General features: G+C 53.4%; 1 protein-coding gene across 3 annotated transcripts in view; it reads right to left on the bottom strand.

Moving 5' to 3' along the window:
- The window catches only part of CHRDL2 (chordin-like 2), a 35,004-nt gene that overhangs the window by 3,195 nt on the left and 18,678 nt on the right, over positions 1-13,131 (bottom strand). For 2 of the 3 annotated variants that reach the window (XM_005867071.2, XM_014540382.1), the window contains 6 exons: positions 10,720-10,862; positions 8,242-8,335; positions 7,482-7,537; positions 5,619-5,787; positions 4,520-4,714; positions 2,179-2,352 (listed from right to left, as the gene is read on the bottom strand). In XM_005867071.2, coding sequence (XP_005867133.1) covers positions 2,179-2,352; positions 4,520-4,714; positions 5,619-5,787; positions 7,482-7,537; positions 8,242-8,335; positions 10,720-10,862 — 831 coding nt within the window. Of the gene's footprint in view, positions 1-1,278; positions 1,334-2,178; positions 2,353-4,519; positions 4,715-5,618; positions 5,788-7,481; positions 7,538-8,241; positions 8,336-10,719; positions 10,863-13,131 lie in introns of all 3 variants that reach the window. The other variant, XM_005867070.2, reaches the window with a different exon arrangement.

Below are 13,131 nucleotides of genomic sequence, written 5' to 3'. Positions count from 1 at the left end.
CCGCCCCCGCACCATTCCACCTTGTTTTTTTCTGAGAGGCCTGGTGGTAATGAGATTGGCCTGGAGCTACAATGTCCCCCTCTGCACCATTCTGGGCACCCCTTGCCCTTCCTCAGACACCTCCCTAGAAGCATTAGTTCACCTCTGTGGAGGCAGCCCTGGGGACAGTCAGACCTGAGTTTGAGTCTTTACTGCTTAAACTGTATGCCTTTGAGCAAGTTATTTTACTTCTGAGACTCAGTTTTCTTATCTGCAAAATGGGGCATTAATAGATACCCCTCGGGTTTCTTATGTGGATTAAATGAAGCACATTATATGTAGTGCCTGCTACTCACCAATCACAGAGCACAGGGCATAAAAGTGTGGGCTCTGCAGCCGTCGCCAACCTTTCGGACCTCACGGACCACCAGTTGGCGACCGCTGCTCTAGAGCCAGAGTTTAAGGCCATTGCTACCACCCTGCCCGCAGTGTGCCTTTCTAAATCCCGTCCAGCCCCAGGCCCATCTCCCACGAAGCCTTCCTTGGTCAGCTCAGCTCCCAGTGAGCTCTTGCTGCACCCAAGTCGCCGAAAGACTATTCTCTGTGGTCCCAGCATTTGGTGGGCTGAGGGGAGTCCCAGAATAAACATACAGCCAGCACCTGACCAGGGACCGATGGAATCTCACGGTACAAAAGAATTGCAAGGGTTACTCGCCAGCTGCTGGCAGAATCCCCATGCAGCCCTTGCCAGCACGCTCCCGTGAATGGAGCTTGCTCCCTCCCTTCATTACAGGAAGGCTCTAAGCATGAGAAAGTGCTTTCTCTATTGGCTGAGACCTGCTTCACCGCAATGCTGACCGAGTCAATGAGGTACGAGGAGAAGGATAGCGACATGGTTAGCACCTACTATAGGTCAGAGGCTGTACCTACGTTATTTCATTAATCCTCCATACGCCCTCCTCCCCAATTAACAGAAGAGAAAACTGAGGCCCAGAGAGGTCAAGTGAATGGCCCAGGCTACACAGCTAAGAAAGGGTAGGAACGGGATTTAAGCCCAGGTCTGATTCTAAAGCCCCTGCGTGTTGACCCTTGTGGTCAGTCAGAACACAGCTGCTCCCTCTGCCTGGAGCAGTCCTTCAGAGCCATGAAGCCAGTGGTCCTGTCCCCCTGAGTCTTCTCTTCTCCAGGCTGAACAGCTCCGCTTTCTTCGTCCATTCCTCCTACGACAGGGGGCAGAGTAGAGCAGGGAAAGAGCCGCATCTGCCGTCACAAGACATGGGCTCTAGCTCCTCCACTTACTGGCTGTGTGGCCTGGAGCCAGGTACTTCACCTCTCTGAGCCTCAGTTTCCTCATCTGTAAAATGGGGATAATAATACCTAACTCTCAGGATCGCTGAGTATCAAATGAGATAATGAACGTGAAAGCACTTTGTAAATTCTAAAGTGCTACACACATTGGTTATTATCATGTCATTATTTTTATTATCCCCTTCCTGTCCCCTTCTTATTGTCCCCTCTTTTTCCACCCCCCAACCCCCAGGCAAACCCATCAGTAGTGAAAAGTGACCTTAGAACTAATTCACAATTAAAGGGTTTAGTTTGTTTTACTCTACCCAGGGGATTTATTTTTCTCAAGAGAGTCAGAAAACAGAACTTTCAGCAATTTCCTTATGAAAACTTCTCTTGACCTTCATTTGGTGACATGAGTAGCCTGTTGAATAGGGTGAGTTGCTCACAGAATGAGAACTATATTCTGATTTTAATTTACCGTGGAGTGATAGAACCTACCACATAGAAGAGGCTGAATGAGACCAGCCTCTTTGAGGACGCTGGGCGGGCCCTCCTGCCTGAAAAGATGCTGGAATTCTATTAATATCTCTTTCATCAGGGTAGGCAGTACTCTGCCCTGACTCCTTGCAAGGTGCAACAACCCCTTCTCCCCAGGAGAGGGAGCACTTCCAGGCCCTGGCATCTCAGAGTAGGGGAGCTTATCAGAACTGTCAGAGAATCAGACAGAATCAGTGTCTCCCTTTATCTTGGAATCAGGGACCCAAACCTGAAGGCCTTCCATAGGCAAGTCTTCCTGGGCCAAGGGCACTTGGCCAACAAACCGTGCCCACAACGCCCCTAAGGGGCCTTGGAGCCCAGGAAAGGGGACAGATTTGAGGTCTGCCCAGCTGGGAGGACGCCAATGCTCACCTTTTACCAGCTTCCAGAGGTAGATGTCCACCTGCTCAGAGGCCTCACGCTCCAGGGCAAAGCGACGCAGGTTGTCTGGACTTGGGGATACTGACGTGTGCACGAGGACCCGGCCCGGCGCCTTCGGACACCGGGTGGCACTGATCTCACGATGGCCAGGCTCTGCCTTGTCCTCTGGGAGACACAAGCAGCTTGTGAATGCTCTGTCCCCCCACCCCTGTCGGCTCAAAAAGAGGGGCCACTGGTCTGAGTCCCCCTCAGGGTCTCCTGGTCCTGGCGAAACTTCTGGGGCCCTGGGAGGAGAAGGTCTCTGGGGAAGAGAGGGGCATCTCCCCCTGTCACCCCCACTGATCAGCATATCAGAAAACTTCGCACCATTCAGGGCCCAGCTCATCTTCCACCGCCTCCAGGCAGCCCACCGTTCCCTCCCACTCACAGCTTTTAAAACGCTTCATGACTTCCCAGGACTCCCAATCGTGCCCTTAACCCCACATTGCCTTGTAGTTGTTTCACTTGGGGGTGTTTTCTCCTTAAAAGAGAAAGGTGAAGGGCAGGAACCATGTCCTTCAAGTCTTTTGAGTCGCTCACACCAAGCACAGGCTCTCCGTGGACACACACAGAATGGAAGGTGTGAGAGGGCTAAGTGATGATGGCGGTGATGATGATGATGGTTGTGGTGGTGGAAGAGATGGCGATGATGGTGACGGTAGTGGCGGAAGTGGGAGGGTGTGGGGGTGAGGATGAGATGGTGGGGATGGTGGTAATTTTTTTTTTTTTGGTGCCAAATTGGATACAGTCTTAAAGTTTTGACAGGTTGGAATTCCAAGAACATTCTCCAGAGCTCTCCATGCACCAACATCCCCTGACTATTTTTCAGGGACCGAAGGACTAAGTCCCCAGACATACTAGACTTACTAGTTACGAAGCCCTTAGAGATGTCCAGCTAAGAGCTGTTACAGTCTCAATATTTTGAAAAGGAAATAGACTGGATGCTGATGGCGGGACCCAAGACCAGGTCTGTTTGTGAAGGAGCTCAGGAGCGAGCCTCAGCCAAGCTCAGAGAGAATTCAAGTTGAACCCCCACCCCTCGTGTTCCAGGCACCATCCTGTCATGCTCCCTCGCTGAGCCTGTCCCAACAGCCTATTATTCTGATAAACAATAGTTATTCCTTATGTTTGGGTTTTGATTTACAATTCATAAAGCATTTTCATCAACCCTGTGTCTGAAGCTCAGAAAGGGAAAGTAACTTGTCCAAGCTCACAACAGTAAGTTAGGCAAGTAAAGAAGTCAGTAAGCAAGCTAACGTAAACTCAAATATCCTGGCGTTAAGTGCTGGGGTAGGCGGAGACTTAGGGCAATTGTAGCCACTCCGCTATCTCATTTGTGAAGTAACTGAGTTGTGAGAATTAAATGAAACGTGTGAAACCGCCTGGTGCTAGCAGGTTCTTGATGCATGTTTCCTTCCTCTTGTTCTCCTCCGTCCCTCTCCTTTCAGCTTTCCCAACCCAGCCCTCGAGCCAGATGCGGTCAGGGCACAACCTCACCGTGCACCTCCTACCCCCCTGCCTTCTTTCTAGGCTGCAGGGAATCGGCCTGCCCCTCACATCAGCTACTGCTGACACGCACAGGCTGTGCTTCTCAATGACACACTCCGGCCAAAGTTCCCTTCGGCACACTCATCAATCCTGGGGTCACAGGACATTGTTGAAAGAACTCAGCCAGCGGGTCTGGAAGCCTGAGGTCTCGTTCAGCTCCACTACTACTTCGCTGTGTGACAGGGAAGTCCCTTCTCTTCTCTGGGTCTCAGTTTTCCCACATGTACTAGTAGATGAGGGTTGAAGGAAGACAACAGAGGTCAAAAGTATGGTCTTTGGAGTAAGACAGATGAGGGTTCAAGTCCCAGTTCTGTCACTGACAGTCAGTTGTGTGACCTGGGACAGGTATTTATCTCCTCGTTCTGTAAAACAGGGATACCTGCCTTGTCCGCTGTGGTGAGGGTTACACAAATCCATGCATGCAAATCCATACCTGGCACATGTAAGTGCTCAATAAACATTGGCTATTTCTCTTAAAAGCCCTAATACCCTAAGATGTGATGACTTCACAGAGTCGGGAACACTATTTGATTCTATGTATACATGTTGGAAGCCTCTGACTGTCTCTGTAACAGTAGCTGGTGCTACAGATAATACATTACAAGCCTGGCATTTGCTGCTGCTGTGCTTCCAGCACTCTGTGCACCTAAAACCCTGCATCCTGTGGCCCTGCGCCCACGCCCCATCCACGTCAGAGCTGTTCACTCTGGCCGGTGCCCCCCCTGCCCCCAGCATCTCTTTGTACCTGGGCAGATCTTGCAGCACTTTCCCGCCACTTTCTCCGGGTGATGGCAGGGGTACTCAGCGGGGCAGGTCACCCGCTGGCAGTCCTGGCGGCCGTCCTGACAGGTGCACAGGATGCAGGGCAGGGGTCCAAAGGAGCGGAAGGCTGGATGCCACACCTCCCCGTGTGAGTACGTCCTCCCACCGTGCACACAGGCTGGGCCAAGGAGGGCAGAGAGAGAGAGTAGGGTCAGTGCCTTGGACTCCAGCCAGAGTCAAGTAATCGGCGGGGGTGGGGCCTTGGAGAGCCCCTGCTCCACAGTCTGGCCCAGCCACACGGACAGCAAAGTGCAGGCCAGAATACAAAACCGGCCCCACATCCCTGACACCCCCCACCTCCATCTCAGCACTCAGGGCTGTGACATGCTCAGTAAGGACTTGTTGAAGATGGAAACTCCTCCTCCCACCCTCATGGGCCCCTGTGGTGGAGCAAGGAGGGCAATGGCTCACACGGGGAGATATGACATCCAGTTCTGTCACTGCCTTGCTGTGCAAGCTCTGGCAGGTCCCTCCCCCTTCCTCAGCCTCAGTGTCCCATCTGTACAGGAAAGGGCTGGGACAGATGCCTCCGCAACCATCCCCACTCCCTCATCGGGGTACCTCCCCACTCTGCTGCCATGGCTGCCCAGGTGGCCTCCTTCCCAGCCCATCCTGACTGTCCTCCTGCAGCCCAGCTCTGCTCGCTCCTTCTGTTGTCAAGAACTTCCCCTCAGCACTTCCTGAAGTTAGAGTGATTGATTGACATGTCTGGAGCCCCTCAAGGACAGGGACCATTTTTCATCTCTCTGTTCTGTGCCCCTCAATTCCCAGCAAAGACATGGCAGATGCTGGTTCTACCTCTAACTCAATACTCTGAACCTCAGTGTCCTCATCTGTCAAAGGGGGGAATCAGACGTTATGTCCTTTAAGGACTCTTTCATTTTGGTGTTCTAGGCGTTGATAAGCTCAGAGCCAAATTGAGATTGGAGAACCACTGTGTCAGGGTATAGGAATGGGAGGTAGGAGCAGTCGGGGGCCCCCCCTTTCCCACCTCAGGGGTCGGAGGAGGTTCCCATCCCCACCTTTCTTATGTTTCTCCTTCAGGACGATCTTGACTGTGGTGCTGCCTGCCCCCTTCGGTCGGAAGTGACGAGGGATGAAGCCCAGAGGGGAGCTGAGCCCGGTGGGGGCTGGGGTGTCCGGGCCTCTCTTTCTCCCACCGTCCCCTGAGCACGGATCCTGGGAATGTCTCTGCAAATGGCAGGAAGGATCAAGATCACAGATAGGCCGCTGCCAGTGAAGGAGTAGCAAGGCCCAGGCTGCAGCGAGTGGCCTGAGGGTAGACGCCAGCATGACTTCCCAGTGAAGAGAGGGCTGGGCTAGGGACAGGAAGATCTGGATGGGGTCCAGGATGTTCTCAGACAGTGGATCTTTGAAAACTTGGAAGGTAGTGCTTTGGAAATCCTGCCTCCAACAAGACCTTCTTAGACCTGTCAGAGCCAGGGCCCTGGCACTGGGTGGGCAGAAGGGTTTGGGTCTTTATCTGGGTGACATAAGTGATCAGGGACCTGGAGAACTTAATGCTTAAGAAATAGAAGGTGAGAATGCAGGGAGGGTGAATGTCAGGAAACCCTTCTTTGAGAAGATTGAGGTGATGGGACAAGGAGATAGGTTCTGAAGGTCCCACCAGCACCCATGGGGCAGGAAGATGAGGAGCCGGCCCCATCCGGGCACAGAGGGTGTCCAGAGCTCCAGCCCCACCCTCCCTTCCTGAGCCCCTGGAATCCAAGATCCCAAGACCCTCAGCTCCAGACCAGATGGGAAGGGGGCAGGGATAGCAAAAGGTGTGTGTGAGGGCAGTGTAACGGGGCAGGAGCTTTGCATAGTTTGGGGACTGGCAACTCTAGGCGATGGGAGAGGAGCCAGTGGCCTGGGGCAAGTGGCAGAGCTTTAACCCACCTTATTGACCCTAATCACTCCCATTCCTTCCTCTACAGCCCCTTCCTGCTCTGCAGTCTCAGCTAGTCCTTTGATGGCTGGACTGAGCCCACAAGAGCTCCCAAAGCAGAAACCCTATCCAAGGCCCCAGCACAGGCCCAAGCCCCTAGGAGGCCCCTAGGAAATGCTTGTCAAGTGGAATAGAGGCAAGAAGGAATTGAAGAGCCCAACCCCCTGCACACTGCCTCCCAGGGAAGGGATGGAAGGAAAGGGGACGGCCTGGCTCAGGTCCTGTGGCACCAGCACCCAGATCCCACCTGAGAAGGCCCAGCCTAGGAAGGGAGGCTGAGCTGGCAGAGGAGAGGGGAGAGCTCATTGGTTCAGAGCCCTGGGAAGTCTCAGGGAAGGGCGCCCCGCCTCCGGGTGAGCCAGGCAGAAAGAGCAGGTGGAGGTGTTCACATTGTGGGCAGCACAGATGGCAGAGAGGGACTCAAGTCAGTACATGAACCCGTTCTCCCACCTCTGCAGCCAGAGAGAGCTGGGCGGTTCAGTCCATCGCACTCTAGACCAAGACTGAAAGGGGCCAAGACAGAGCGGGAACACAGAGAGGTAGCCCCCAGACAAAGAGCCAGAATCTCAGGAGCTGGGTGGGGAAGGCTGACCAAAATGAGAGGCCACGCCCTCAGGGAACATGCTGCCCGGAGGTGGCCTGAATAAGGACAGACACGGGCTCTGGATGGAACAGTGTCAAAGGGTTTCCCAGGAGGGAAATCGGTAAGTTTGGGGCCTGTGCCTGCATGTTTGGTGCTTTTTCCTGGCCCCTCCTGGCCCATCAGCCCTGATGGGAGGCTAAGGAGAGGGGCTGGACATGGTGGGGCTCATGGAGCTGACCCAGGAGACAAATGAGAAATGAGGTTTACTTGCTCCACAGTCATGGAGCCTTGGGCCCTGGATTCCAGCTCACCGCACCTCCTCTCCCCACCCTGTCGGTACATCTGTGTACTCACCGCCCCACGGTGTGACTGCACGGTGTCCTCTTCAGCTGACTTCTCACTTGACCCATCTGGAAACCAAAGGGAAGTCCGATCAGCCTCTGCCTCCTCAGCCTTGCTGGCTGGACCGGCAGGCCTCCACCTCAGGCTCTGCCCCTCCAGGGCCTGGTGCTATTTCTGCAGCCCCCAAACCCCAGCAAGTCCCTCTGTCCCAGTGGGGCCTTATTCCCACTTCTCATCATAGCGTCTCCTCACATCTGGGTTGCTGCCCCAGTTTTCACACACTGACCTCCTGGTCACCATTAGCACTGAGCTGCTTGGCTGGGCCAGAGCTCTTGGTCAGTGCCCATCACGGACGGCCCAGAATCCCATCCCTGCAGCCTGCTCAGTCCCAGTCCCCTGGGCAGCCACTTGACCAATGGAAGTTAGCGGCCGGGGGACAACCTCTTCCTCTTCCTCTACAACCCCAGACTTTCCTGAGAAGCAGGAGATGGCGTAGAGCATAGGTCACACTTGATATCAAGCAGAGGCAGCTCCCCATGGCATCCTTACATTGTTTCTCCCTCCTTCCTGCTCCCTGGGATGGCAATAAAAAACGCACAGCAGCCGCTGCGCAGGCTCAGCCTTCTGGGAGCGCTGGGCTAAGCCCCCACCCATGAGGAAGGAATGGTGTGCTACATGCTGAGTGTCTCTGAGGTTCCCCTGCTCTAACAGTCCATGCCTGGGTCCCTGGGGTGGGGTGGGTGTGCACTGCCATATCTAGGGGCAGACTCACTTTTGCAGGCCTGGCAGCAGGAGCTGGGCAGTGGGAGGGGTGCAGGGCAGCCTGGTTCCGGGCAGGTCATGAGGCCGCAGTAGATCTGGCCCTCCTGACAGACAGAGCAAACGGGAGTTGGGAGATGAGCTCTGATGAGGATCAGCCCCTGCCCTGGGAGCATATGGCCTTGAGGTCTCCCCTGAGGTGGGAGAGGGAGGGAGCAGCAGAGTGGTGTGGGCAAGGCCCAGCCAATTCAGAAGAAGGGTCCTCTGTACCCTCCCACTCCCACTCCAGGCCCTGAAGTAGCATCATCCTCCAGCTTCTAACGTGCTTTCACACCCCGTCTCTCTGTAGGCTCTCACAGCCATTGGGTGAGGTGGGAGCCTTCCCACCTACAGATGGGGAGAGCCTGCAGGGGCGCCTAGCCTGCTAAGTCAGAGACACGGCCGGACAGAATGGACTAGAGCCCAGTCTTCGGGCTTTTCCTACTGAAATCAATGTCCTCTCCCCTGGCCTGGAAAGGGGGACCCAGCATTAGGGAGGGGCATTGGTGGCGGATACCTTGGGCTCACCATGCTCTCACGAAAAACCCTACATCTGAAACTTTGGGACTCAGCCCAGAAAGGCAACACTGCAGGGGAAAGGGCCTTCTGGGAATCAGGAAGTCAGATAACCTTTGATGAGTCACTTCTCTTCTCTGGGCCTCAGTTTCCTCCTCTGGGAAATGGGGGCACACCCATCTGGGCTGTGAAGATCAAGTGAGGGGCCAGTTGTGAAAAATCCTTTTTAAAATGTAAGGCATTTTTAAAATGGAGGAAGTGATATTACCTCAAGTCCTTTCCTTATTAGTATCTTTTCCAGTGAGTCTCTAAAGCAGCGGTTCTCAACCTGTGGGTCGCAACCCCTTTGAGGGTTGAACGACCCTTTCACAGGGGTTGCCTAAGGCCATTGGAAAACACATATATAATTACATATTGTTTTTGTGATTAATCACTATGTTCAATTTGTAACAATGAAATTGGGGGTCACCACAACATGAGGAACTGTATTAAAGGGTCGCGGCATTAGGAAGGTTGAGAACCACTGCTCTAAAGGATTCTGATCCCTCAGACAAGGCCAGGAGTCAGAGCCATATAAACAGGCATGAGAAGAAGGAAGGGGAGACCCAAGTATTCAGGGAGAAGAGAGAAGAAATCACAAGAATGCTTTCACCATCCCACCATCATCATTTTGGTCCTTTCCTACAGCCCCCTCCTACACCAGGCCCTTGTCACCTCATAGGAAGCAGATGCAGGAAAAGGAACGCGGGTTTTGGAGTTATGTGGCCCTGGGTCTGAATTCTGGCTCTGCCACTTGACTAGCTGGGTGACTTTAGGGAAATTGCTTAACTGCTCTGAGCTTCAATTTCTTCATCTGAGATCCTTTTCCTAGGGTCTTTGGGAGCTTGTATATAAACATGAGACATTTCTATGAATCTAGTAGGTACCATGGAGGACTACAGAGTAATATTGGCCCTGCAAAAATAATCACTCTCTGGGTTGACTTATAAGTAGTCACCCTCATTTGTAAGTGGTTTGCTCGGCAGCACGGATACTTTAAGGGTCAGAGCCCTACTGAAGGGATGGAGAAGCAGGCTGAGAGAAGTGACTCATCAAGGTCACACAGGGAACCATGGAAGAGCTAGAGCTCCAACAGGGGTGTCCAGCACTAGTCTAGACCTCCTCCCCTTGCGCCACTGCTAAATCTGATGATTATTTTACACAGAGAGGACACTGGTCAGACTCCACATGCGTGCAAAGGAACTGGGGCCCAGAGAAGTTTGGTGACCAGATAGTAAGGAAATCTGGAGAGCAGGAGTTTCTCCTGACAAGACACAGGCAAGGAGCTGAGTGACAGGCTGAAAACCTCTGCACACCTGTGGCAGGGCCATACCTAGAACCCCCAAATGAGGAGGGTGAAGGCTTTCCAGATCAGACCTTGTTTGGCTTCCGTCTTGGTACCCTGCAACACTGCAGAGTCAGCCTTGCCTGTTCCTAGGCTCAACTCTGACTACATACAACAGGGGGAGTTTAGGCAGCTTCAGATTAAATTCCATTTGCTACAATCTGGCCCTGTCTCTGTGCCCCAGGGCTGATAACTGATTATTAAACTCATTCATTCATTCATTCATTCATTCAAGGCATCCTCTGTATGCCAGGCCCTGGGCCAGGAGCAGTGGAAGATAAAGAAACGAATTGGGTATGGCCCCTCCCCTCCAGGAGTACAGAGTCTACTGGAGAAAACAAAAATGAGCCAATGTCAGTGCCAGGTTACCCGGCTGTAACAGGCAGCTCAGGAGGGTGCAGAAGCCCAGAGAAGGGCAGGTGCTCCTGAGCCCATTCACTGTCACTTTGCTTTGACCAGGGAGAACCGCCTCCCTCCCTCCCAGCCCACACCACCATGCTTTTCAGGCCCAGACCGCGGGCCTGGGCTAAAGTGAAGGCAGGAGCTTCTTACGGTACAGCTGCAGAGGACACACTGGTTGGGCAGGCGGGAAGGGAACAGCTCATGGGCACTGAACATCTCTCCATGTTGGTACATGGTCCCGTTGTGCTGGCAGGACTTTGGGGGGGCCCGGAGCCCAGAGGGCGTGTGAGGTTCTGCGGGTGGGGAGGGGCAGGAGGAAGAAGAAAAATGAGGTTCCACGTGGATCTCAGAGCTTCGCCAGAATTAACTGGGCCACTTTTCTGAAGATTTTGGATTTTAGCAACTCTTGGCATTTAAATTGAGTTCTGGCCTTCTTCTTCCCAGACAGTCCCCCTATCAGCTAACCAAGAAGAGGTCCTGCTGACACCTACACCTGACCTTGTCACTCCCTCCCATGGCTCCTCACCATGGCCTTTCACCCCCTAGTGTCTGAGCTGGTCCCGACCAGAGCCAGAGGCCAGGCCAGAAACCTCAGCTCCACTGAGCCCCACTCAGTGGGGACCTGTGTCAGTTAATTCCGTGAGCGTCCATGGGGCACCTCCTAGTGCTAGGCACTGCTCTAGGTGCTGGGGACACAGTAGTGAACAGAACAAAGTCCCTTGTGGGGTGACATCCTAGTGGAGTTGGCTGGGATGATCTAGACCAGTGGTTCTCAACCTTCCTAATGCCACGACCCTTTAATACAGTTCCTCATGTTGTGGTGACCCCCCATTTCAATGTTACAAATTGAACATAATTAAAGCATAGTGATTAATCACAAAAACAATATGTAATTATATATGTGTTTTCTGATGGTCTTAGGCGACCCCTGTGAAAGGGTCGTTCAACCCCCAAAGGGGTCGCGACCCACAGGTTGAGAACCGCTGATCTAGACTGTCCCTGTGCTTGGAGTAAGCTCCTGTCATTCACTGGTCACCAGAGCCTCCCTCCCCATCACCTACCGATTAGCCAGTGTTCATCCTGCCAGGTAGAGGGGCAAGCCTCTAAGGCTCCCATCCTGAGAGGACCTACTCATCCTCTCAGACACCTTTACTAAACACCTCTGTACCAGGCACTGTGCTAGGCATTGGGAATGGAGTGCTGACAAGACTCAGCCCCGCCCATCAAGAAACTCACAATCTGATTGGCAAAGAGACATTCCATAAGCAGTGATGCTGTTGCATGGTAAGGGCTCGGACACAGAGGGGTAGTCACTAACTCAGCCAGCACATGTGGGTGGGGTAGTCAGGGAATGATATCTGAGCTGAGTCATGAAGAACATGTAGAGCCAGGCAGGCAAAGCGGCAGGAGAGAGAGAGAGAGAGAGAGAGAGAGAGAGAGAGAGAAGAAGCATGTGAGGAAGAAGGGTCCTGGGCCAAGGCATAGTCAGTCAGCAAGGAGCGGTCAGGATTCCTGGGGCCAACCTCAGACAGAAGGAGGCATGATGCTCCCTCACTAGGCAGGACGAGGCTCAGAGCTCCTGCTCCCTGAGGGAATCCCGAGCCAAGAATCTCTGTGACCCAAGGCCGAGCCACGGTCAGATCCCACTACAGTCCCACCTGGAAAGTGAGCCCCTCTAATTCCACTCCACACAAGTGCCTAGCTTCCCAGGAGAGCCCTGGCTTCAGAGCCGAGACTGAGCTGTAATGTGGAGCCTCCCGCAGCCCCTTCCTGATGCTCCTAAGGATGGATTCTCCTCCCAACATCTCCCACCCACACTCTTCCAAACCGGCCTCCCACTGGCTGCCTCTCATTGGCCACTTGCTTATGCCAGTTTCTTTGCAGGCTACCTCTCCTCTCTCTTACCTTTACTTCCTGGAATCCCGATCTTAGAGGCTCTTATAGTCTTAAACCAGGGGTCCTCAAACTACGGCCCGCAGGCCACATGCAAATACAAATATTGTATTTGTTCCCATTTTGTTTTTTTACTTCAAAATAAGATATGTGCAGTGTGCATAGGAATTTGTTCATAGTTTTTTTTTTTTTAACTATAGTCCGGCCCTCCAACGGTCTGAGGGACAGTGAACTGGCCCCCTGTTTAAAAAGTTTGAGGACCCCTGTCTTAAACTCATGGAATCATAGACATTTAGCATCAAGTTACAGAAAGTCCCTGAACCACAGTGCTGGGAAGAACCTCAGAAGACACATACTCCAACTCCTTTGGTCATTCCCAGGCCCAGAGCTGTAATCATGGGGCTCCCTGCAGGGCCTCCAGCCCCAGATCACTCACCTCCACTTGGACAGGCAGGTCCACTCCCTTGGCTCTGGTCAGCCAGAGACTGGAGGCCACGTGTGCCATCAACAGGCCAAGCACGCCCTATTTCCCTCGGCTACTTTCCAGTCTGCCTGCTCCTGCTAAGCACAGCTACTTAAGAATGAGCAGTTGCTGCTGCCCCAGCCCTCACTGTGTGTCCAGGATGTTTCTTCCCCTGAGCACTTTGGTGTCTCAGCACCTCTCACCAG

The sequence above is a fragment of the Myotis brandtii genome, unplaced genomic scaffold (assembly GCF_000412655.1).
Source record: "Myotis brandtii unplaced genomic scaffold, ASM41265v1 scaffold244, whole genome shotgun sequence".
NCBI lineage: Eukaryota > Metazoa > Chordata > Mammalia > Chiroptera > Vespertilionidae > Myotis > Myotis brandtii.
The sequence above is the reverse complement of the archived record's forward strand: the minus strand, read 5'-3'. Positions and strand labels throughout refer to the sequence as shown.